Source organism: Candoia aspera, chromosome 13, assembly GCF_035149785.1.
Source record: "Candoia aspera isolate rCanAsp1 chromosome 13, rCanAsp1.hap2, whole genome shotgun sequence".
Classification (NCBI taxonomy): domain Eukaryota; kingdom Metazoa; phylum Chordata; class Lepidosauria; order Squamata; family Boidae; genus Candoia; species Candoia aspera.
The window spans coordinates 23,492,597-23,515,624 of record NC_086165.1 but is presented as its reverse complement, the minus strand read 5'-3'; the positions used below and the strand labels follow the sequence as shown (position 1 = coordinate 23,515,624).

Below are 23,028 nucleotides of genomic sequence, written 5' to 3'. Positions count from 1 at the left end.
ACCACTCTGTGGCTCAGTTTGTCTTATTCCCTTCCTGAGAACAGGAGCTCAAACTCGGGGATCTGCCCCACCTTTTCTTCTCCAAAGACAGAAGCAAAGAATTTGTTCAGCTTCTCTGCAATTTCCTTCTCTCCTCTTAGCACACCTTTGACTCCTCCTTCATCCAAGAGGCCAATGGCCTTCCTGGCTGGCTTCCTGCTTCTAATGTGTTTGAAGAATTTTTTCTTATCTCTATGTTCCTCACATTTTCTTTTTGCCTCCCTCACTGATTCTTTGTTTCTTTTGCCAGAGTTTATACCTTTTTTTTTTTGTTTTCTTCATTAGGACAGGTATTCTACTATATAAATGATACTTTCTTGGTTCTAATAATGTAGACTTTACAGTGCTGGCCAACCATGCAGGCCTCTTCTTGGACTTCGGGGCCATTTTCCTAATTGTAGGAATATCTTGTGCCCGAGTCTTTATTTTTGTGGTTTTAAATGACAGCCAAGATTACTGGAGGGAATTTACCTTTTCAGTCATCCCTTTGAGTTTTCTTTTCACCACTCTTCTCAGTTTTGAGAAATCCCGTTTTTTAAAGTCAAGTAGACTGTGTGGGACCTGCTGTGTAGGTTATTGCTTCTTTGAATGTTGAATTTTACTGCATTATGGTCACTATTCCCCACCGGTTTGACTGAATATATTTCTCTCACCAGGTCCTCAGCACTACCTAAGAGTAGGTTTAGTATTGCCTCCTCCCCCGTCAGTACCATGACCTTTCTATGGAGTTTGTAACCAGGAATAGCCTGTCCCACTGATAATCCCTCACTCAATAGTTTCAGTTATGCCCACTACATCTATACTCTCTTCCATGACCAGGCATTCCAGTTCACCTATTTTGGCCTGCAGGCTCCTGTGTTCTCATCTTTCACTGTGTTCTTTTGATTCTTTTGGTTTGTGCCACGTTTTCTTCTTTCATTCGGCCTTGTTGAATGGTCATCACATCTGACTTTGTTATCTTCTCCTATTTATATTGCTTCCCCTTCAGAACAAACATAATTCTTTTCAGCTCCTTCCCTAAGCAATGACTGTTTCCGGACCTCAGTGTCAGGCTCTGCCTGCTACCCAGTAAAACACAGACACTAGTGTAGGCTTTAGGTTCTGGTTTTATTTGAGTATAGAATGCATGCCCTTGGAAAAGCTGAGAGTGAGTGGAGCGCGCCGGAACGGGATTTAAATAGCCCGCACCGGTCAGCACTCCACCCCTCCTTCTCCGAGTGTGCCCCGAGCCCCGTTGGTTCCATCGCCGGTAGGTGAGGGGTCGTGTAGCCCCTCCTATGCCTCGGGTGTTTTCTTAATTGTTTTTCCCGGCCGGTGATGGGTCATTGCTGGGCGATCCGGCTCGTAATCTTTCTGACGGTTCTGGCGTGCCTCGTGGTCGGGTGTTGTCAATTACCTCCTTTGCAACATTGTATCTCTTCCTTCCCTGTGCCTCTGGCTAGAATCGATACTTTGTTGCCAGCACCTGTTGCTCTCTTTTGTTAGCTAGTTGCCTTTTTCCTTAATCCGCCTGGTGCTCATTTCTTTGTTATGTGAGCCGTTGCGATGTCACAAGCATCTCAACGGTGATCATGACACTCAGCTCCTCTCAGCTTTCCCCTCACCCTCAGTTTAATCCCTACTCTTTTCGCCTTCTGGAGGGCTGTAAATACCTGGCTCTTCCCCCAAGCATTGGGCTAGGATGGGGGTTGAGCTGCGAAGAAGTTTGGTCTGGCACCTGGGGGGAAGGATACCTTTGTTGTTAACCATGTTTTATGAATTGTTGTGAGCCACCTTGCGTCATTGTATGAGATAGGTGGTGTCAGAACTGGTGCAATCAGGAGGCAATAGTTGATGGCATCTGGATGCATCCTCCTGACGTGGCTTTTGTAGTTAGTTAAGTAGACAGCAGAGCACAGCATTAGAGTGCAGCAACAGTTTGAACAGTATAGGAGCAGGCTTGCATTCCTGTCGATTATAAAAGGTGGTTTGGGAGAAATGTTATCGCTGCCTGGCACCATCTGGAAAGATCAAAACCAGAGTGAGACAGGCAGAGTCATTAAGGTCTGGTAGCCATGGCAACGGGGAAGAAGGGGAAAGGAAAGAATTTTATTCAAATGCTTTAGGCACAAAGCCTCAGATGTGACTTTGCCAGATTGTTGGTCAATTCTCCTTATTAAAGAATCTTCATATGTCTTAATGGCTTGTACTGTGGATTTCTAATAATAAGGGTGCAAGGGCCACGATCCTCACAGGTGGTCATATAAGTCCCATAAATAAACAAACAGCTGCTCTGCCATCTTTTTAATTTTAAACACTGGCAGTTTGGCCCCATTTTGGTTCAGGTGGAACCCATCCCCCCAGAAGACATCCAGCTTTTCCCAAAATGTTCTCCAGTGCCTAATAAATAGGAAGTCCTCTTCCCGACACCGTCTTGTCCATGCGTTGAGACATTTCAACTCTGCCTGCCTGGCTGGTCCTGTGCTTAGAACAGGTAGCATTTCAGAGAAAGCTACCCTAGAGGTCCTGGCTTTCAGCTTCCTGCCTAACAACCTGAATTCGGCTTCCAGGATCTCCCAGCTACATCTTAGGTGCCCACGTTCACCATGACAACCACTTCTTCGCCAGCACCACCCAGCAGCCTATCTAGGTGACACCTACAACCTTTGCACCAGGCACACAAGTCACCATGCGGTCAGCAGGCCCACCAGACACCCAGCTAGCTACATTCCTGATTGTCATATCACCTACCATGGGAAGCCCAGGTAGGAAAGCCCTCAGGGTGAGAGGAAATCTGTTCGGCCCCTAAGTAATTGGCCCCATTCTTCTAAGGGAGCACTGGCTACCCCCTTCCCCAGGACCCTCCCTCCCTCAGCTGCCATCCCATGAGGGGGCTTGGCTATCATGCCCCAGGGGCCTTGTCCTGCTGCCTCTCCTACTGCTTCCGGTAGAACTACTTTGGCCTTAAGGGCCAGGCTCAGTCCCCGAGCACCAGAAGCTCCTTGCACAAAGCACCCCCAGCATCTCTGTCCATTGGTCAGATAGCCATGCTTGTGACACTCTGCACTGTACCACATGTATCCTGCCCCTGCTGGCCGTCCACCTTCATACCTCTTTTAGAAGATTGGCATTTTTATGTTTAGCCTGATTGTTTAAGTATATTTTGGAGATCCACTCTATTTCCATTTAAGTTTGGATTTTAGCCCATCCTCCGTCCCAAGGGCTTTCTGATTCCACCTGCTGCTTGCTAGAGACAGGAGGCCCAGCAGCCACCCCAAGCCTCTAAATACTCAGAAACACCTCCAAACACACGGATGAATCCTCCCCCACCACGTCACACTTAGCTCCTTCCCTTCATGTCTCCTCATTACAGCAAGTTTCCACTGCCGCTTCTCTGCGTTGCACACTCTGTTCCTCCTCTGCACAGCAGCAGGTGGTTGGCCTTAAGGGTTCTCAGTTGAAGCCCCTCTCCAGCTGGTGTGCTGCTCTTGCGGGGGGCAGGGAGGGCTTGAGTTGCACTACATGGCACCCAGGGATAGTTTTGCCTCGAGGACTCCTGTGAAGCACTCCTTGGGAGACGGAGCTTATTCCACAAGAATAATCTTACAGTGGCAGAACATCCAGGGTGCAAATGAAAATGAAGAGCCGTAATGTTATTAAAGGCAGCAACTTGTAAGCATAGTCTTCCTGAGAACAAAATCTCCCTGGATCTTGAGGGTTCCAAGGAGCAGATAATTGGGGCTTCCTTTGCTCCCTGATGCTTCTGTGTTTTCAGGTTCCACATTTTAACTTGATGATTTCTGAAAGTCAAAGTCAAATCCTGGGGCCACGGAGTCCTCCACCCACCCACAGTTGGCTGTGTGCTCACCTTGTTGCAAGGATGCCCAGCCAAGAACTGCTCTAGCTGTTTAAGGCATCCTGATGTAGAAAGACGTTTGGCATCTGCTGACCCACACTTGCAGGGCATGCTGATGGTGCATCATGGGTCCCTGAAGCCACGCTTAGAGATTTCTACAGTACTACCCACAAGTCTCCAACAAATCTGTTGCTGCTTCTTCCTGAGCCCCTCATCCCCGTTTGTGTGCTGCTGGCCCCGTCCTGGGTTAGCGAGCCAGCTAAGGTAGCCAGCCCCCACACTGGGCAAGTTACAGCACAGTAAAAATAGCAAATGATGCAAAGCAATACATGAATGCCAGACACCTCCCCCTCTAGCGGTCGAGTAAAAGCTTGGCGAAGTAGGGCTGTTGGTGGTTGGAGGAATGCCGCGAGGGAGGGGGCTATGCCGAAAGAAAGGTCCAGGATGTGGGGGCACAACGGGAAAGGCCTGCCCTCTGGCCACACCTCCCTGGCCTCTGCCTGGGCGGGAGGCCTGCTGGGGATAAGTACTTTAGGGGAGAGGCTGCCCTGCAGAGGCGGAATGGGCCTCTGAGTAGCCTCGCCAGCCCTTTCCGGACCAGCAGCAGCTTCCGGGTCACCTCCAAAGGCTGTCCTGTGTCAGGGAGAGCGGTGGTCAAGGCACGAGTCCAGGTGGGGTTCCAACTGGTGCAGCAGGCAACGCTGGGCAAAGGCCCGCTGCCCCACCCAGTCCTGCCAAGGTGTCCCCCACCCCCACCCCAATCTGGCTGGGCCTCTTGAGGAGAGTTTGGTGGCAGAACCGTCCAGCGTTAGGGCGAATGCTAGTTCAGAGGAAGAAGTAATAGACACTGAGGAGAACAAACCATTTGAGGGATTCCATTTAATGTACATTTGCTGAGAACTCAAAAATGAAGGAATTTGATTCAAGGAAGCCTGATTTAGGAGGAGGATCTAGCATGAGAAAGCATGTCAACATGTAAGGGGAGGAACAAAAGTAGAGGGGAAGTACAGGTTCTCACTTCCTTAGAAGGTTCTCTCTGCTTTAGAAGAGAATTAAGGGAAGAATAAACTCTGCCCCAAAAAATAAAGCTTAACCTGTGCAAGTTGGGGGGGATTCCGGAACTGGTTCCAAAGCCATCTCTGCTTCCACCCCTGCTAATAGCAGAGTCCAAAAGGGTTTCAGGGCTGGGCACGCTTAGAAAACATCTGTCAGTGCAGTGGGAACAAGCTCAAATGGCAGTATTTTTTCCCCAAATTTGGCATTGTTTCTCCCAGAGCCTTAAAGAGACAAATTCAGAACACTTTGCACATCCCTTCCTGCCTTGTGCCTCCCTCCCCGAATCCTCTACAAAGGCTAGCTGGAAAGGGTTTAAGTTCCACCCCCTTTTCATACATTTTGTGTTAGAATTGATCCATAATCATGTTCCTCTCTCCTTCCCACCAATCTTTGTTCCGACAGAGGCTGATTGAAGAAGAGAACATGTTGGCCCCTTCTCCAAAACAGTTCTCTCTGCGGATAGAAATGCTGCCTTCCTACATACCAGTTCGTGTTGCTGAAAAAATCCTCTTTGTAGGGGAATCTGTACAGATGTTTGAGAGTCAGAATGTGGCCCTTACCAAAAAAGGTACCCTGGTTGGTTGTGATTTCTTCCAAGTGAGCTAAGAATCGTGGGCCTGATGCCTCAAACACATTGCTCAGGAAACCCTTTGAATGCTGTCTGCAGTCCAGCTGCAGAAATCCTTTCCTGCCTAGCAATTTTGCAGTTCTTTTCTCAGGGTTCCTAAGCAACCTGGGGGATCCTTCTCTACACATAGGCCAGGCTTGCTAAAAGCTCCTGTTCTGCTTGTCCCTGAGTGGGACCAGATGAGCAGAACCTTAAGGTAGGATCCAGTAGAGAAGGACCCTGAGGCCAATCTGAATAGGATCAGTGATACAGGCTGCAAGAGGGCCTTTCTCACAAGCAGATCAAAAAAGGTCCTTCACAATCCTTTTCAGCCATTTGCCTTTATGAAGTTTTCCCTCTGTTTCCAATGCTGTAGTGCGTTGCTTCCCTGAGGACAGTGCATTTTCTTGCTTTTAGGTATTTGAAGCTTCTCAATTGTCTGCAATGTAAGCTAAATCTCACCAATCCCCTTGGCAAACTCCCCTGGATTCCCAAATGTTCCCCTCTCCCTTGTTTGCTGCTTCTGGGATCTTGACTAAGCCGATGCATTTATGCAGCCTTCAGCTGCACGTACAAGGTCTTGAAAAGAGGGAGAAGCCTCCATGGAAATCTCTTGTCTCACAGGCTCCATCTTGAAGAATCAGGAGGACACTTTTGCTGCTGAGCTGCATCGTCTCAAGCAGCAGCCCCTGTTCAATCTGATGGACTTCGAGTCTGTTGTTGACTGGATCCGGAGTACTGTGGCTGAGGTCAGACAGAACATTAGGCTTTGCGTGCTAAGCATTTTTGCAAGGTACCCTTAGAAAGCTTTTCATAACGGGGAGAATATTGTAGAAGAACCCTAACCCTAATCCGTAGAAGGGATGCCAGCCTGCACGAGGTAGGCAGACAGTATCTTGCACAAAGAATTGGTGAGGGGGAGCATTGGATTGTGCAACGGCAGTAGGATGCAGCTTCTGGCTTTTGATGCTGGGGCTTTTTTTTTTGTCTTTCCTAAGCACTTATGGAAGCTGATGGTGGAAGAGTCTGATTTGATAGGACAGCTGAAGGTAAATATGCGTTCCTGCAACTTTTGAGGTTCTGTCCCCCGGGAAAGGATGGTTGGTTGAAGCTGGTGAACAGGATGGCTTTAAAGGCATTGCTTTTGTTCTAGGTCATTAAAGATTTTTATCTGCTGGGGAGAGGAGAATTGTTTCAGGCCTTCATTGATACTGCCCAGCATATGCTAAAGACGCCACCATCAGCGGTGACTGAGCACGGTGAGTCTCCCAGTCTCTGAAAGGCCCTGCAGCTTGAATGCCCCTCATGTGGCGTTTCTGTCAGGTTGGACTGACCCTGTTCAGATATACCCGCGTTATCTCAGCCATAACGCAGAGGAGACCATTGGATCCCAAACGTGCCTGGTTTGGTCTCTGACAGCTGCTGCTGTCGTGACATGTGTGGAGGCGGCAAATTTTCCTTTTGCCCCCAGGCTGAAAGGAGGGTTCTCCACTCATTCCCTTAGATGTGAACGTGGCATTCCAGCAGTCAGCTCACAAAGTGCTGTTGGATGATGACAACCTCCTGCCTTTCCTTCACCTGACCATCCATTACTATGGAAAGGAACATCGAGGTGGGTGCTCGTGCGAGAGGCCAGGCTGCGTTGGGGAATTACAGATGGGAGTCTCCCTTGCTAGAGCAGAGACCACCGCATAAAGCCACAGCTTCATTTTTTCCCCTAAAAGACAGCAGGCACGGATCGAGGAACCTAGCATAATGGCCGCCCAGGAGGAGGCTGCTCCCTCTTTGTCTTGACTCTTTGCAAAATGCTCCTTGAGGGAGAGGTTACAGGAGGAGGCAAGACTGCGTGACAGAGAGCGCGTGTGATTTGGCCTGCTCCAACATGTTGAGCTGTTGCCTCTTGGTGACAGCTGTTACCTTCTGTTGCCCAGCCACATCCTGCTTTAAATCCAAGTTATTCACTGGACTTCCTTTTCAGACCCTTCTCAGACCCGCGAAACACCTTCTCGGGAATTATCTCCCCATGAATCCCCCACCTCTGGCTGGGCTGCTTTGGGGCTTTCCTACAAAGTTCAATGGCCTTTGCACATCCTCTTCACTCCTGCCATCCTGGAAAAGTGAGAACTATTTTCTCTGGGTCAATTGTGTGGCATTTGAGGTGGGATGGGAGAAGGGAGAGTACCATGTTCTGGGGATGTGACGCCTTTTGGCCAAGGGCCCAGCGCAGCCAACTTTCGCTCACTTTTGGCTGCAGGTACAACGTGGTCTTCAAATACCTGCTCAGTGTGAGGCGAGTCCAGGCTGAGCTACAGCACTGCTGGGCTCTGCAGATGCAGTGCAAGGGCCTGGAATCCAAGCGGACAGATGCCATCAAGTGGCGGCTGCGCCATCACATGACTTTTCTCGTAGATAATTTGCAATATTACCTGCAGGTAGGAGTTTGCCAGTGCGGCTGAGAAAGGCCCAGAACTGCATCTAGGGCAGAAGGCAACTCAGTTGCTTCGTCCTCCTACTCAAATTTTTCCTCTGGGAACTGCTGGCTGAAATTGCTCCCACAACTTCTTACAAGTATTTCTGCACTTTTCCTTGACCTTCAGCGTTAAAAATAATTTTTCTAGTTTGCTTTCTTTCAGGTGGATGTCCTTGAATCTCAGTTTTCACAACTCCTTCAACAGATCAATTCTACCCGTGATTTTGAGAGTATCCGACTGGCACACGATCACTTTTTGAGCAATCTTCTGGCCCAGTCCTTCATTCTGTTGAAACCGGTAAGTACCTCTTAGGCCTGTAAATTGTCAATGGCCATTTCCCCTCTTGGATCCTCGTAGTGCATTCTCCCGGTCAGTGTATGCAGGGCTTGAAGGAAACCTGGCAAATGCTGGGCTCCTGGGTTATTTGGCCTCTGGGGGAGGGGAGCTTTTGTGTCCCCCTTTGATTTTATCAGTACCAAAAATGATCTCCTAGGACCTAACTCTGATGCTCAGTCCCATATATAAAAGTAGCCCTTCTCTCAACTTGTTCCAGGTGTTGAATCCTTAGAGTAAGACCCAGGAGATAAGGTCCAATCTGCTCAGTGTGGATCAAGTGGTTCTTTGGCCTGGCAGTGATCACCTATGAGTCTAAGCCACTTCTGAATCACCTTGCTGGCTCATTTCTTGCTTCTGGTGAATTCCGGGCCGTCCCTACTTCCTACGTGTGTAGTTGATTCTTTTTGCCTGCATAAGCTCATCCATACCCGTTGCACTGTTCCCTTTCGGGTGAGCAACGTCATTACAAATCAGAAAAAGAGGGAGAAGTAGTCAACAAATTTAAGACAGGTGATAAGAAAAGGAAACCTAACTAAACTGAATGTACACCAACACCGTTCACTGTGCTTCTCCATGCCTTTCTAACGTTGCAAAACATCCTGGCTTCTGCCGTGACCATACACAGACCCATATGTTGCTTTTTGTTTTTTTTAAAAACTCACTTCTTTCTTAGAATCATAGAATGGAAAGGTTGGAAAGGACCATAGAGATCATGCCATTCAAGTCCCACCCCCAGCGCAGGAATCTACCATTACGACACTTACATTAACATTGCCAACCTACACACCTTTTATGCATATAAGGGAACAGTGATAGCAGACAGAAAGGTAACAGGTGAATGCAAACACCACGGGGGGTTCATAAATTTCATAAACAGTGAAAGTTGGGTCTAACATCCCCTGCCTGGCATGAAAGTGTCCTTTCCAAACTTTGCCCTTTGTTGCTTCTTGTACCCATTCAGTCCAGATTTAGTGAAACACTTTCTCACACCCTCCCTGCCCCCCCACCAGGGTTATTGCATTTACTCATTAGCTTTCCATTTGCCATTAGGGTTCCTCCCAGTCAGGCATGGATGCAACCTCACATATGCAAGAAATAAGTCACACAATCACTCTGTAAGCAAACCACATCCATCTTTATTTCTCCAGTTAAGCTTGGCAGGTCTAGATAGCATGTTCTGCCATTGTGCAGGATCTTAAATCTAGAGGAGGCATTGGAAAGATGGGAAAGAGTGACATACCCCTCATGGGGGGTAGCCCACTTGTCCCCCCAGTACAGATGGTTGACTGTTGGGTAAAGTCTCCTGGGTAATTGGTTCTCCTGAAGAACTGCTCTTCCTGTTAGGATTTTTTTCTGAATATTCAACTGGAATCTGCCTTCCCGTAACTTCAATCCACTATTCTATAACCTGCCCTCTCATATAAAGGAAAACAGATCTAGACCGCCTTTTGCATTGACATCCTGTTAGGTCCTTGAAGAGTGCCATTATATCTCGCCATGGTTTTGCTTGTTGCTCATCTCTGAACCCGTTCTAGTGAGTTTGAATCCTTAAAATTGAACGGACACGCCACTCAAAGTGAGAGTTACTAATACAGCATAAAGGGAATGGTTAAGCCCTATAATTTAGGAACTGTGGTTCTGTTGACGCAGCCTAAAATTGCATTTGCCTTTCTTGCAACCTCATCAGACTGCTGGTTCACAGTTTGTAATCAGCTACTATTCTGGATCTTTTTTCATAAGTACTATTGCTGAGCTGGATATTTTCCCACTCAAAAACTGCATTTGATTTCTAACACTTTGATATTTATTTATTTATTTCAATTTATTTAATTAAATTTATATCACCGCCCATCTCCCCCAACGGGGGACTCTGGGCAGTTTACAATAAAATAGAGGTAAAAACATATCCACTTAAGTTATAGTTAAAAATATAAATAAGAAATAAAACCCAAGCAGAGGTGGAACCATAATCAGTAAGGGGTGCTATGGTGCCAGCCACCCCCAGGTGGAGCTGTCGCTCTCCCCCTCCCAAGCAAGGCGGCAGAAACAGGTCTTCAATTTCTTCCGGAAGTCCGGGAGCGAGGAGACCCATCTCGACTCTGGGGGCAAGATATTCCAAAGGGCGGGCGCCACTGCAGAGAAGTCTCGCCTCCTGAACCCCGCTAGATGAAATTCCTTTGTTGATGGGGTCTGTAGCATGCCCTCCCTGCCTGACCGGGTGGGGCGGGTCGATGTTATGGGGATGAGATGGTCCCTCAAGTACCCTGGTCCCATGCCATGTAGGGCTTTAAAGGTCATAACCAACATCTTGAATTGGACCCAGAAGCAAACTGGTACCCAATGCAGCTTGCATAACAGTGGTGTCGCATGGGCTGATTTTGCAGCACCAATGACTGTCCGCGCAGCTGCATTCTGGACCAGCTGAAGCTTCCGAATACTCTTCAAGGGTAGCCCCATGTAGAGCGCATTGCAATAGTCTATGTGGGAGATGACAAGGGCATGAGTGACTGTCCAGAGGGCATCTCAGTCCAGGAATGGGCATAGCTGGCGCACCACCCGAAGATGTGCAAAGGCCCTCCTGGCCGCGACTGCCACCTGCTCTTCAAGCAGGAGTCGCGAGTCCAGGAGGACCCCCAGGTTCCACACTGTTTCCAAATGGGGCAGTGCCACCCCATCTAGAACCAAAGAAGACAACTTCCTGGAACCCCAGGGGCCGTCAATCCACAGCCACTCTGTCTTACCAGGGTTCAGTTGAAGCCTGTTGTTCCCCATCCAGACCCACACAGCCCCCAGGCACTTGGAAAGGGTGGCGACCGCATCACCACCCGGGATGGAGATACATAACTGAGTATCATCGGCATATTGATGATACCGCATCCCGTGGGGACAGATGATCTCACCCAGCGGTTTCATGTAGATGTTGAATAGGAGAGAGAACTGAACCCTGTGGCACCCCACAATGGAGGGGTCGAGGATCGGATCTGTCCTATCACCACCAATTGGGAATGGCCCTGGAGAAAGGAGGTGAACCAGCGCAAAACTAGACTGCCCACCCCCAACCCCCTGAGCCGCCCCAAAAGGATACCACGATGGTGTTGAAAGCCGGTGAGAGATCCAAGAGCGCCAGGATGGATGCACTCCCTCCATCCCGCTCCCTCCAGAGATCATCGATAATTGCGACGAATGCGGTCTCCATCCCATATCCTGGCCTGAAACCTGACTGAAAGGGGTCCAGATAATCTGTTGCCTCCAGAATTCTCTGCAGCTGCAACGCAACCACTTTCTCAACCCAATTAGCCCAATTCTCTAACACATCAAGATCATTTTGCTAGATTTCTGTCTTCTAGGGAATTTAGTATCCCATCAATTTTGCACTGTCTACAGATTTGATAAGCATTCTCTCCATAATCCTCATCCAAGTTCACAGCTCAGAGCTGAAATACTCAGTATTTTCATTTGTATAATTGGGTAGAGGAGATAAATGAAATACATAATAATATAGCCCACTTCTGATCATTATTTTGTAGGCTTTTCACTGCCTGAATGAAATCTTAGATCTCTGCCACAGTTTTTGTTCATTGGTCAGCCAGAACCGAGGGCCCCTGGATGAACGGGGTACGGCCCAGCTGAGTATCCTGGCTAAGGTACGTCCCACCTGAAGAGCCACAGAAGCCAGCACCAGTGATTTCAGTACGGGCTGTTTTTGAGTATTCGATGTTCAGAACACAACATTCAGGTGCTTTGAGTGAAGAATGCAACAAGCCACTTAGTTTCTAAGTATGGAACAAAAGAGACCCATTTCATTCGGCCCTGGTTCAGATCTTTGGTACCGTTTCAGGCTTTAAAATTGGAGTGCTGCCTCTTGAAGATGGCAGGTGACCTTTCGAATTTTCCTGTCAAGCCCAGTGGAGTGACTAGGATGCATTATTAGGCATGTGCCGTGACCACAATTTAAGGGGAAAGGTGATTTGCTTGTGGGTGAGCGTGCACGTTGCACCTCCTTGAGCCAAGCGTGTATTTTCCTGGAGCTGCGCGAGCCCAGGAAAAGATGTGGCTTCTTTACGGAGCAGCCAGTAGGATGGAACGCCCGCCTGCGCATGCCCCAAATCAGCTTTCCCACTTTGAATCCCTGCCAGAGAGGCCCCTGCCACTCTCGGCTTAGGCTGGGCAATCTGGGCTTGGTGCTTTGGGGTGATTCGGTAAGCCTTGGGGAGCGCTGGGTGCCCTTCCAGATCTGACAGCAGAGAAGCCTGGACAACAAGAATAGCTATGAAGGACTCCTGTCATGCGCTGCCTACTACTGAGTAAAACACAGACACTAATTCAGGGAAGATCAGGTTCTGGTTTATTTCAGCATAGTGCATAACTAGAAAAAGCTGAGAGTGAAGGGAGCGTGCCGGTGCGGGGTTTAAATAGCCCGCGCCGGTCAGCACCCCCCCCCCCTTGGGTTGTGTCATCCCCCCAAGTCCTGTATCTTCGTTGCCGGTAGGTGAGGGGTCGCGGGGCCCCTGCTGGTGCCCCGGGCTTCGCTCATGATCGTTTTCTTCCTCCGGCAGGTGATTGCTGTCAGCTGGGCGATATCCTTTGCGTTCCTGCTGACAGCTCCAGGCGTGCCTCGTGATCCGCCCTGTCTTTGTCGCTCTTTCTTCCCCCTTTGTGTTCTCTTGACTGGTTTTTTCCGGCCGGGGTCGTTCCCTTCTCCTCGGGGTCTGTGTCTGTTGTTGTGCGTCGCTTTGCTTATCTTTTAATCCCTTACTCTTGTTTCCGTGGTATTGTCATGTGTGCCGTTGTGCTGATGCATTCAGCTCAACGGTGCTCATGACAACTCCAGAAGCGTTAAGTTGCTGCTTGACTCTGAGGCCCTCCCCACATCTCCCCCCCCCCCGCATTTTAATTTAAGAATGTTTGCATTTATAGTTTCAGTTTCAGTTTTCAAGTAGCTTGTGATGGTTAGAAAGAAAAAGGCATTTTCCCACCCCCTCCCCTTACCTTTTAAAGCAGCTCCCCTTTGCTTTCAGACGGTTGCGCCACCCCTACATCAGGCCTCTTTTCAGTTGGGGGCTCTGCCTGATTCGCCAGGTGCAGGCACACGCCCTGCCCAGTAGAGACCTCCTTTGTTTTGGAAAGGGGGTGGCCCCTGCGGCTCTCCTTGCTCACCTCACCTCCCATTTGGGACCCTGTTCAGGCAAGCCATCTCAGAGCAGTCAAGGGAGAGGGAGGGGCTTGTCAGAGGGATGGCCCAGTCGAGGTCTGCTGAGCAATGGAGGGGAGGGAGAATTGGGCAGTCTTGGCTTTAGGACAATCCCCGTTGGTGCCACCAGCTGCTACCACGTTGGGTAAGGCTGAAAAGGCTCAGAGCTGTGGGAGGACCTCTTCCCTAGCACACAGGGCACAGGTGCTAGTGCTGACTATTTGAGCCATTCCCCTTCCATTAGCAACCTAGGACTGGGAGGAGCAGCTCCCACTTCGGAGTTTGAGTCCACAATCATCATACCACGCATGAGGAGTCCAGCTTGGAAGCACTCACTGTCTGCAACTTCAGGTAGTCCTTGACCTATGACCATTCGGTCAGCAACCATGCTAAATTACAACGGTGCTGAACAAATTATGGTTACAAATGATCCTCGGAGTTGTTGTTATTATTTATTAAATTTATATCACTGCCCATCTCCCCCAATGTTTTGATGACCATCCCAGCACCCCCCTGGTCACGTGATTGCAGTATGGGTACTTGGCAACCTGTTTGCACTTAATGACCGGTTGCCAAGTACCCATACTTGGGCACGATCATGTGATCACCATTTGCAACCTTCCCTGCTGGCTTCCCCAGAAAGTCCATGGGGAAGCTGGCAGGGAAAGTCGCGAGTTGTTGGGGTAAGTCTCCCCCACCCATGCACCTCCCCCCAGCCCCTCTGCGCTTGCACTATGCTGGCCACTCACACACCTCCACGCACCCTCTCTGACCCATGCAGCACCTTGTGCACCCTCTCATACCTGTACTTCTCGCACAGCCCCTCACACCCTCCCCGACCCTTCCTTGCATACCTTCCCCAACCCATGCCATGCCTCTTATGCACCCCCTCACTCCTTCCTCTACACAGCAGCAGCCACTTACCTGCTGGCCGGCTTGGGACTTGCAACTTCCTGCCACTTTCCCACAACCAAAATCAGTGGGGAAGCTGGCAGGAAGTTGCCTTGCTTAACAACTCTGGGATTCAGTTAACGACCAACCAGGACTGCAGGGATTGCTGTCACTAAGCGATGCAATCACGCTTTACAACTGCATCACTTAGTGATGGAAATTCCGGTCCCAATTGCTGTCGCAAGTCGAGGACTACTTGTACTGCAAGGCACGTGTCATGAGCACGGATGGTGAGCAGGAGGAGGCCCCTATCCAGGGGGGAAAACACATGTGTAGTTTAGAGACTTTGAGCTGTCATTCAAAGAAACCCAGAACAGACCCGCCTTGAGTTTCAGGGTTTATCTGTCTGGGCTTTCCCACGCTGCTTCAGTTGGGTAGGGTTTTCTGTCTACAATAGCAGTAACAAAACGCTAGGGACTTTCTCCTTGTCTCGGCGTGGTCTTTGCTTAGTCAGGACAGCATAGGCCAGTAGAGGAAGAATGTAAAGTATCTTTTACTTACGGGATTCCCAAGGATCTGCCTACTCGTCATGAGGTGCTCTTCACACTTGTAGCAGCAACAGACAACCTGTGCTCTTGACCAACAGCAAGGAGTTGTGCTCAGACTGTCTGGAAGTTGCGCGATAGCTGAGCACTCAGTCAAGCTTCATTCGCCCAGAGGGCCGGTTCCCTCAGGAGTCCCTGCCGCATGGAGTGCCGCCTCCTTGCTCTCTGGGTGGCGGCTTGAGCTGGGCGGCTGTGCATGTGCCCAGGTGTCCCGATTCCCAGGAGTCGAGGTTCTGCGTTTTAGCTGTTTTGCTTCATGACAGACCTCTCGAGTGCGGAGGCTGCCACGGGCAGGTTCCATCTGTTCCTTGGGAGAGTCTCTGCCTGCAGCGCAGGAGAAGCTGAGCTTGGCAGGCGACGTTCATCCTGGGGCTGTGCAGAAGCTGAAGCTGTTTGTGCTCAGCAGCCTCTGAGAATTAAGCACAGGGAAGATTTTCCCCAGTGGAGAGAGTTCCTGGTTGTATATTGACTGGGCTGCAGCAACGAGGGGAGCTGGGCTGTTCAGTGGCCGTTTCATCTGCCGCAGCTGCCACTGCCACCACTGTGACCCTGGCACTGGATCTTCCTTGGCAGGCTCAAGCATGCCAACTTCATCTTGAGCACTCCAAGAAAAAGGAGGGGTGCGGGTGACTGGGCTGCTGCCTTGATGTGCCCGGAAAAGACAAGACAAAATGCCAATTCCAGTTGGATCCCCAGTGCCAAGTTCCGGCCAGATCGACAGGGGTTACCCAGCAGGAAGCCCTAATGTCTTAAGCAAAGGGGTAGGCATCTCCAGGAAGGGGGGACTAGTGGGTCTCCCATAAGGTAAGACCTCTGGCCACCGGAAGAGCACAGGGCTTGCCTCTTCGCCCTCTAAGCCACCACGACCAGGCTGCTCGCTGTTCAGATACGGCCTGCAGCGGAGGCCGCAGGTCCCCTGGGTCACCTGTGAACGCCACCAGCTCATCTGACCAGGTCACACGGGGAGTTGTCCTGGGCATTTGTTGCTGGAAAGGTGCGCCCTGGTTGAGACGCTGTATGGCTCATCTGGCTGGTGTTCCTTTAGTCCCTGAGCAGCGCCTGAAAGCGCATCCGCCAGCTGGGACTTTGTATGTGTGCATCCTAGGATGTAAGCGTTGGAGATCATCTAGTCCAGCCCCCTGCCCAGAGCAGGAATCCACCGCGGGTGTTCCAAGATGACCTCCACAAGCCCCTTCAAGACTTTACAGCGTAATTAGCCTTATCCTGGAGACTTAAACTTTCAGTGACCAGATGTTCCCTAGCCCTGTCGGTCCTTTTGTCAGTGGTTCTGCTTAGGCCCCTTGGAACAGCCCTCTTTGAGGAGAATCCCAAAGCTATGTAGGCGCCTCTCCCTGGCACTTGTGACTCTCCTATCAGCTCCTAACAGCACAACTGCAACTTTTTGCTGCTTTTGGTTTCCCCCGTGAGCCCAACTTCCTTTTATGCTTTAGCCTGTTTCTTTGCAGAAATTGGCTACTTGCTGGTAACCAGCTTTGAGGATTACCATTGTCTTTAACAGTTAGCTTAAATAGCCCCTCAGTGACCTGAGTTGCAGGAGGCTTTGTCCATTGATGCCTCTGCCCCTTTTCCATGTTTCCTACCCCCCACCCCACCCCATGCCTGGCTGTCGAGTGGTGAGGGCCAAAATCACTGCCCCAGAAGCAGCCACGCAACCCAGACCAAAAACAAGGTGATTTTCCACATTGGGGCATTGCAATGCCATTCACGAACTGTCTGGAACTGCTTTTTGAGGATTCTGCAGGAAGGGACTGTTGGACTCCCTATGGGCGAGCTTGTGCCCACAGCCCAACAGAGACAAGGGTGGCTCTGGAGGCTGCTCTGATCCGTGGCTTTCCCTCTGCAGGGCTTCAGCTGCCAGTCTTCCCTTCTGTTCAAGATTCTCTCCAGCGTTCACAACCACCAGATAAATTCCGACCTGGCACAGCTGCTGTTGCGCCTGGACTACAACAAGTACTACACTCATGCTGGAGGCACTTTGGGCAGGTGAGGCTCAGCACCCCGAAGCAGAGGATGTCCAGAGGGCTTCGCGGGGGTGCAGCAGAGCAGGAACGTAAGGTCGTTCTAAGCACCGTGGCCAAGGCCTGCGGCTCCCCCCCCCCCCGGTCACTGCTTCTAGATGGGCTGGATGCATTCTGGGCTGGCATGGTTTGGGCAGCATGCGTGCAATCCACTCTTTCCTTCCTCTGATCTGCCTCCCTTTCACAAAGTGGGATAATCGCAGGGGGGGCAGGTGCCTTGTGCCTCCCACGTCCTGAGGTGCCTTCAGTCTTTTGTGATTAGATAATTCTCTGCGTTTCTTGCAATCTGTCCATGTATTTTAGGATGTGCGCATCATTTACTTATCCTACTTAACATGTCCTTCCTTGAGTCATTTTTCTTCTTCCTCTACAGCGTGGGATTAGAATGATTAGCCCACAATTTGCCATGATTTCCAAGAAGTGTCCCCCTGCTGTAATGGCAGCAACAGCCTGACAACTCCAGGAGATGGATGGATGGATGGAGGCACAAGATCTGCTCTGAGCAACCTCGGTCTGTTTTGTTCCGGGGCAGTCACAGCACCTGCAAATGGGTTTTGTATAATAAATAACTCCCCAGGAGTGCTTTCCTTGGGCTTCTTCTGAAGCAGAGTAAGAAACGCCACTGGGTTTGGGCTTTCAAATGCAGTTTTTGCTGTGACGGCAGAGCCAAAAGTCCCGCCCCTTGGCATGGTCACCTTCAGCATTTTTAAGCCAAAATCAGTTGATGACTATGAAGAATGCAATGTTGTTAACTGCAGAAAAATAATTTTTGTTCTATTTCTGGAGATGGGGGTAGAAAGTAAAAAGTAACCTGGCCTTGGAGATGCAATGACTTCTGTTGCTGAGGCAAAGTTTTCATCTGCTTCTCTTGCTCGGAGGGGCAGCCATCACAGTGCAAGGACTGTGCTGGAGACGCACGGCTGGAAGAGTCAGGGCACGACAGCGTTACCAAAATGTGTTGCCTTTTGCTGAAAACGGCTCCTGAAGTAGTGTGAGGCAGCCACTTGCCATTTTATTTCCTAACAAGACTGCTGAAGCCCTTAAGGAAAACAGGTAATAGGTATCATTGTCTTTTTTTTAATGCAGTCAATTTTTTCAAGAAGTAGATGGTCCAGGAATAGGGGGAATAAGAACAAATACTGAGGGAGTGAAGTGCTTCATGTGTGTTTGAGAGAAACACGCAGATTCAGGAAAATGCCCCATGCAGCAGGAAACCTGTTTCCACATGCCAGCAATCCCAGCCTGATCTTGTAACCTACATTAATCCCATAGCTTTGGATCTCAAAGATCTTAGAAAAAACATGCTTTTATTGTTCTCTCTCCACAAATCAGTCAGAAAGGAAATCAAACTTTTGGCAGCTATCCCCTCACCGTGCTCCCTTTTTGTGTATATTGCTCTTCAGATCAGGTTTTCCAAGTACATTTATTTAGATTGGTTTGCACTGCTTTTAATTTAAGGGATCTTCTTGAAGATGTGGGATTCAGCAAGCTTGTCTGAAAGTTTTGCTGCAAGAAACCTGCAAAAAGGCAGGAAAGGGTTTCAAGTTTGGAATTGCCCAACCCTATATTGCGTAGCAAAAGAACACCCACACTAAATTTCCTTCCTATGTTCACGTGGCATAGCTCCATGTGAATGTGTATGTAAATCCAATAAACTATGGGACTGGATGAGAGTAGCTGATGGTTAATAAATCCTTCCATTACTCAATTCATAATATTATAATGAGCCAAGATAAGAAATCAACATTTATTTTATCATAAAAGTTCACATTAAAATTATATACAAGCACTTCATGCATAGGTCAAACAACATGGAAAATTTAAAACCTAGATGAGGATGAAAATCACCACAAAGCAAAAAGGGAGTTTTAACGTGGGGCATAATCATGTTGATACTTTGGATACTTAAATCCAACTCTCTCCCCAGCGATGAGACTCTGGATCACCCACTCCTGGGTTACCACTGGCAGGTGTAAGGCTTCCGCACATTGCGCGATGGCAGCTGGGCAGGAAGTGTCAGTCACCACCACATCAAACATACCCAGACTCACATCTGCAAGAGGAGGAAACAGTTACTTTGGGGGGCTGCTTCCACTACAGATTCCTGGCACTGCGTATCCCACAATACTTTCCAACGGAACAGATGGTGTCCCACTTAGACAATGGGACTCATCCAGCTTCTCAAAATATCCTAGAAACTGGCCTTTAAATGCCAGTTAAATTTTTCACATCAAGCCCTCTTCTATGCAGTGAGGCAAAACATGCCTTAAACCATAGTACATGCAAGGCAGTGGGGGAAGTTGTGCCGACCCCAATAAAAAGTGCACGAACGATCGTTCTCCCTCATCCTTCACCAGATGGCTTCCAGCTGCCTGTACCTTTCTTCCATGTGGATGATTCCTGCTGCTTAACGGAAGCAGCTCCTCCCATCATAAGAATCTCAGACCAGAGTTCCAAGAAATTTTGGGATTCGTCAGATACCAGGAGCACCCTCAGCTTCTGGAAGGGATTTTTTCGTGGATGCCTAGCAAGAAAGGTGATGAGGCCACCAAAGGGTAGATGCACCTGCCATGCTAGACCAGTAACATCTTCGCCTCCCTCGCCCCGTTTGTGCTGAACCAGGCTGGTTTTCACAAGGCCTCTGCTCACTAGGTCACCTACTTGCCCAAACTTGTACACTTACCATTCCAGCAGCCTCTGTTCCTCCAGGCTGTAGCCAGCTGGCAACAAGTAGTTCTTGTAGTTCTGAGTCTGATTGGCGTGGCAACTGTCATGGACCCACATGTGAGACACGCATGGTATTCCCCGGGCCAGGCACAGGAAATACTGCCGGGTGCGGCACTGTTGATCAGCTATCAGGAGACACTGATAAGCCGCGCTGCACTGAATTAAGAAAGGGGGAGCACGTTGGTACCAATCCTTCAAAGAAAGTTTAAGCCAAAGACAAGGGCCACCTCAGAGACTTGCAGGTGAAAAAAAATTCAGCCTCCTGTGGGAAAATTCATTTGCTAGACCTCAAGGTTTATCCAGGCGGTGCCACACAAGGTGACATGGCAAACAGAAACAGCAGTGGGAGGTAAGAATGGATCTGGCCCTGCCTTAATTGTAAGCCACCCTGTTGGGGAGCAGATGGTCTTGGTTGCAGCAGCAAAGCAATGCTAACTTGCTAGACCATGTAGTCATGCCTTTGTGCTGGCTGCCCTGCATTCTCCCTCACCATGCAAAGTCCACATATCCCCAATGTCCTTTAGGAAAGTCCCAAAGACCTGGCTTTTCCAAGAGGTCCTCAAACAGAATGTCTTACGACCCACCACAATACAGGTGGTCCTAGCTTAAGACCACTTGCTCAGCGACTGACTGAATTTACAACAGCGCTGAATGAGTAGTGCTTACAACTGGTCCTCAAAGTTCTGGCTGTCGCAATGTCCCTGTGGCCACGTGATCGCAATCCGGGTGCTTGGTGACCAGGTCACAATTACGCTGTTGTAGCGTCCCCCAGTCACGTCACCATTTGCAACCTTCACTGCCAGCTTCCAACTAGCAAAGTCAACAGAGAAACTGGCAGGTCGCTGCAAATGGTGACCACATGACATCACTCTCAAAGGCACAGGATTTGCTTAACGATGGCAACTGGAAGTTCCAGAACTGCCGTTGCTAAGCAACAGTTACGTGATGTGCTTCCCAACTGCATCACTCAGCGGTGGAAATTCTGATCCCAATTACCGTTGTTAACCGAGGACTACTGCATGATGTTTGTCCTACTGTTTCCTGGCATGACTGCTTTGAACTTCCTCGCTGCTGGCTAGGTTTAGCCTTTTTGTCTCTATGGGCCACCTGGAGTTTGTTCCTGCAACTGAGGCAGCCAATAAAGTGACTAAGTAACCAAGTGCATCGAGGTATGGTCCCTTCTCCAGAACTTCAGGGAGTGGGGGCGGTCTTTCTTTTACTGCAGATACAAAAATTTGTGAGAGCTGGTGATGCACAGCATTGCCCTCCATCGCTGCCTCTCTGCCCAGCAGCACTTCCCTTTCTTCCCTAAATCACTAAGGGTACAGACATACTCATCTGGCAACTCACGGCTTCAGGAACCATGAACGTTGTCCTGCATCCCACCAATGCTTAGGAAGGGAGGCAAACATGCTCCATCAGGCAGGTGACCTCGCATTTAGTATTGGGCTACGAGCTTTTGAGCTTGTCAAAAAAGACATTGGGGATATCCTTAATCTCAGTGTTTCATAGCTACTGGAGCCCATTATACCTGCTTCATGTTAACACTAAAAGTGGCTTTGACAGAATTTATTCAAAATGGATATGGGCAGAAAGATAAGAATGCTGTGCTCATTATATATAGATTCTTAATTGGGCTTTTCACTTAGAGCTGAGATGCTTATAACTTGAATTATGTTGTTACTGTGTTGCATTAGCATTGTGCCCTTCATTCTGTTGAAGTAGCCATTACTTATTAATCCTTAATGGTATGACAATGGATTAAGCTGCTGCAAAATTATAATCCCATTCAAAACATAATAGAGCTTGTCATGAATGCACAAAATGCATTAAATATTGAAACTCTACTCTGCAAATACTAATATTGAATTGATATGTAATATTCTAAAAGATACTTCAGCAAAGGATCATTACCTTGTCGTGGTGCTGGAGCTTGAGCACCTCAATGATGCCATGAGCTAAACCGTGAAGGGCCACCCAAGACGGGAAGGTCATGACAGAGAGGTCAGACTAAATGTGATCCCTGGGGAAGGTAATGGCAACCCACCTGCAGTGAAAACTAAATGGATCAGTACAACCAGAGATATGTCGGTATACCATCGGAAGATGAGACCCCCAAGTCGGAAGATGGTCAAAATGCTACTGGGGAGGAACAAAGGATGAGTTCAACTAGCCCCAGACGTGATGACGCAGCTAGCTCAAAGCCGAAAGGACGGCTAGCGGCTGACGGTGCTGGTGGTGAACGATGAATCCGATGTTCTAAGGATCAACACATCATTGGAACCTGGAATGTAAGATCTATGAGCCAGGGCAAACTGGATGTGATTATTGGTGAGATGTCAAGATTAAAGATAGACATTTTGGGCGTCAGTGAACTGAAATGGACTGGAATGGGCCACTTCACATCAAATGACCACCAGATCTACTACTGTGGACAAGAGGACCACAGAAGAAATGGAGTAGCCTTCATAATTAATAGTAAAGTGGCTAAAGCAGTGCTTGGATACAATCCAAAAAACGACAGAATGATCTCAATTTGAATTCAGGGCAAGCCATCTAACATCACAGTGATCCAAATATACGCCCCAACCACAGATGCTGAAGAAGCTGAGCAGTTCTATGAGGATCTGCAGCACCTACTGGACAACACGCCTAAAAGAGATGTTATTTTCATCACGGGAGACTGAAATGCTAAGGTGGGCAGTCAAATGACACCTGGAATTACAGGTAAGGACACCTGGGAGAACAAAATGAAGCAGGACATAGGCTGATAGAATTTTGCCAAGACAACTCACTCTGCATAACAAACACTCTCTTCCAACAACCTAAGAGATGGCTTTATACATGGACTTCACCAGATGGACAACACCGAAATCAGATTGACTACATCCTTTGCAGCCAAAGGTGGCGGACATCTATACAGTCGGTAAAAACAAGACCTGGAGCTGACTGTAGTTCAGATCACGAACTTCTTCTTGCACAATTTAGGATCAGACTAAAGAGATTAGGGAAGACCCACAGATCAGCTAGATATGAGCTCACTAATATTCCTAAGGAATATGCAGTGGAGGTGAAGAATAGATTTAAGGGACTGGACTTAGTAGATAGGGTCCCGGAAGAACTCTGGACAGAAGTTCGCAACATTGTTCAGGAGGCGGCAACAAAATACATCCCAAAGAAAGAGAAAACCAAGAAGGCAAAATGGCTGTCTGCTGAGACACTAGAAGTAGC

General features: G+C 48.9%; 2 protein-coding genes across 5 annotated transcripts in view; one reads left to right on the top strand and one right to left on the bottom strand.

Annotated features, from left to right (window-relative positions):
• The window catches only part of TUBGCP4 (tubulin gamma complex component 4), a 37,869-nt gene extending 19,010 nt beyond the window's left edge, over nucleotides 1-18,859 (top strand). The window contains exons 8-18 of one of the 3 annotated variants that reach the window (XM_063314530.1): nucleotides 5,333-5,498; nucleotides 6,162-6,286; nucleotides 6,536-6,586; nucleotides 6,691-6,796; nucleotides 7,042-7,149; nucleotides 7,516-7,654; nucleotides 7,792-7,969; nucleotides 8,171-8,305; nucleotides 11,872-11,988; nucleotides 16,896-17,035; nucleotides 17,444-18,859. In XM_063314530.1, coding sequence (XP_063170600.1) covers nucleotides 5,333-5,498; nucleotides 6,162-6,286; nucleotides 6,536-6,586; nucleotides 6,691-6,796; nucleotides 7,042-7,149; nucleotides 7,516-7,654; nucleotides 7,792-7,969; nucleotides 8,171-8,305; nucleotides 11,872-11,988; nucleotides 16,896-17,035; nucleotides 17,444-17,459 — 1,281 coding nt within the window. In that variant the 3' untranslated portion in view covers nucleotides 17,460-18,859. Of the gene's footprint in view, nucleotides 1-5,332; nucleotides 5,499-6,161; nucleotides 6,287-6,535; nucleotides 6,587-6,690; nucleotides 6,797-7,041; nucleotides 7,150-7,515; nucleotides 7,655-7,791; nucleotides 7,970-8,155; nucleotides 8,306-11,871; nucleotides 11,989-15,604; nucleotides 17,036-17,443 lie in introns of those variants that run through there. The other 2 variants (XM_063314527.1, XM_063314531.1) reach the window with 2 other exon arrangements.
• The window catches only part of TP53BP1 (tumor protein p53 binding protein 1), a 39,515-nt gene continuing 35,290 nt past the window's right edge, over nucleotides 18,804-23,028 (bottom strand). For both annotated transcript variants that reach the window (XM_063314525.1, XM_063314526.1), the window contains 3 exons: nucleotides 19,754-19,953; nucleotides 19,449-19,594; nucleotides 18,804-19,123 (listed from right to left, as the gene is read on the bottom strand). In XM_063314525.1, coding sequence (XP_063170595.1) covers nucleotides 18,939-19,123; nucleotides 19,449-19,594; nucleotides 19,754-19,953 — 531 coding nt within the window. In that variant the 3' untranslated portion in view covers nucleotides 18,804-18,938. The remainder of the gene's footprint in view (nucleotides 19,124-19,448; nucleotides 19,595-19,753; nucleotides 19,954-23,028) is intronic.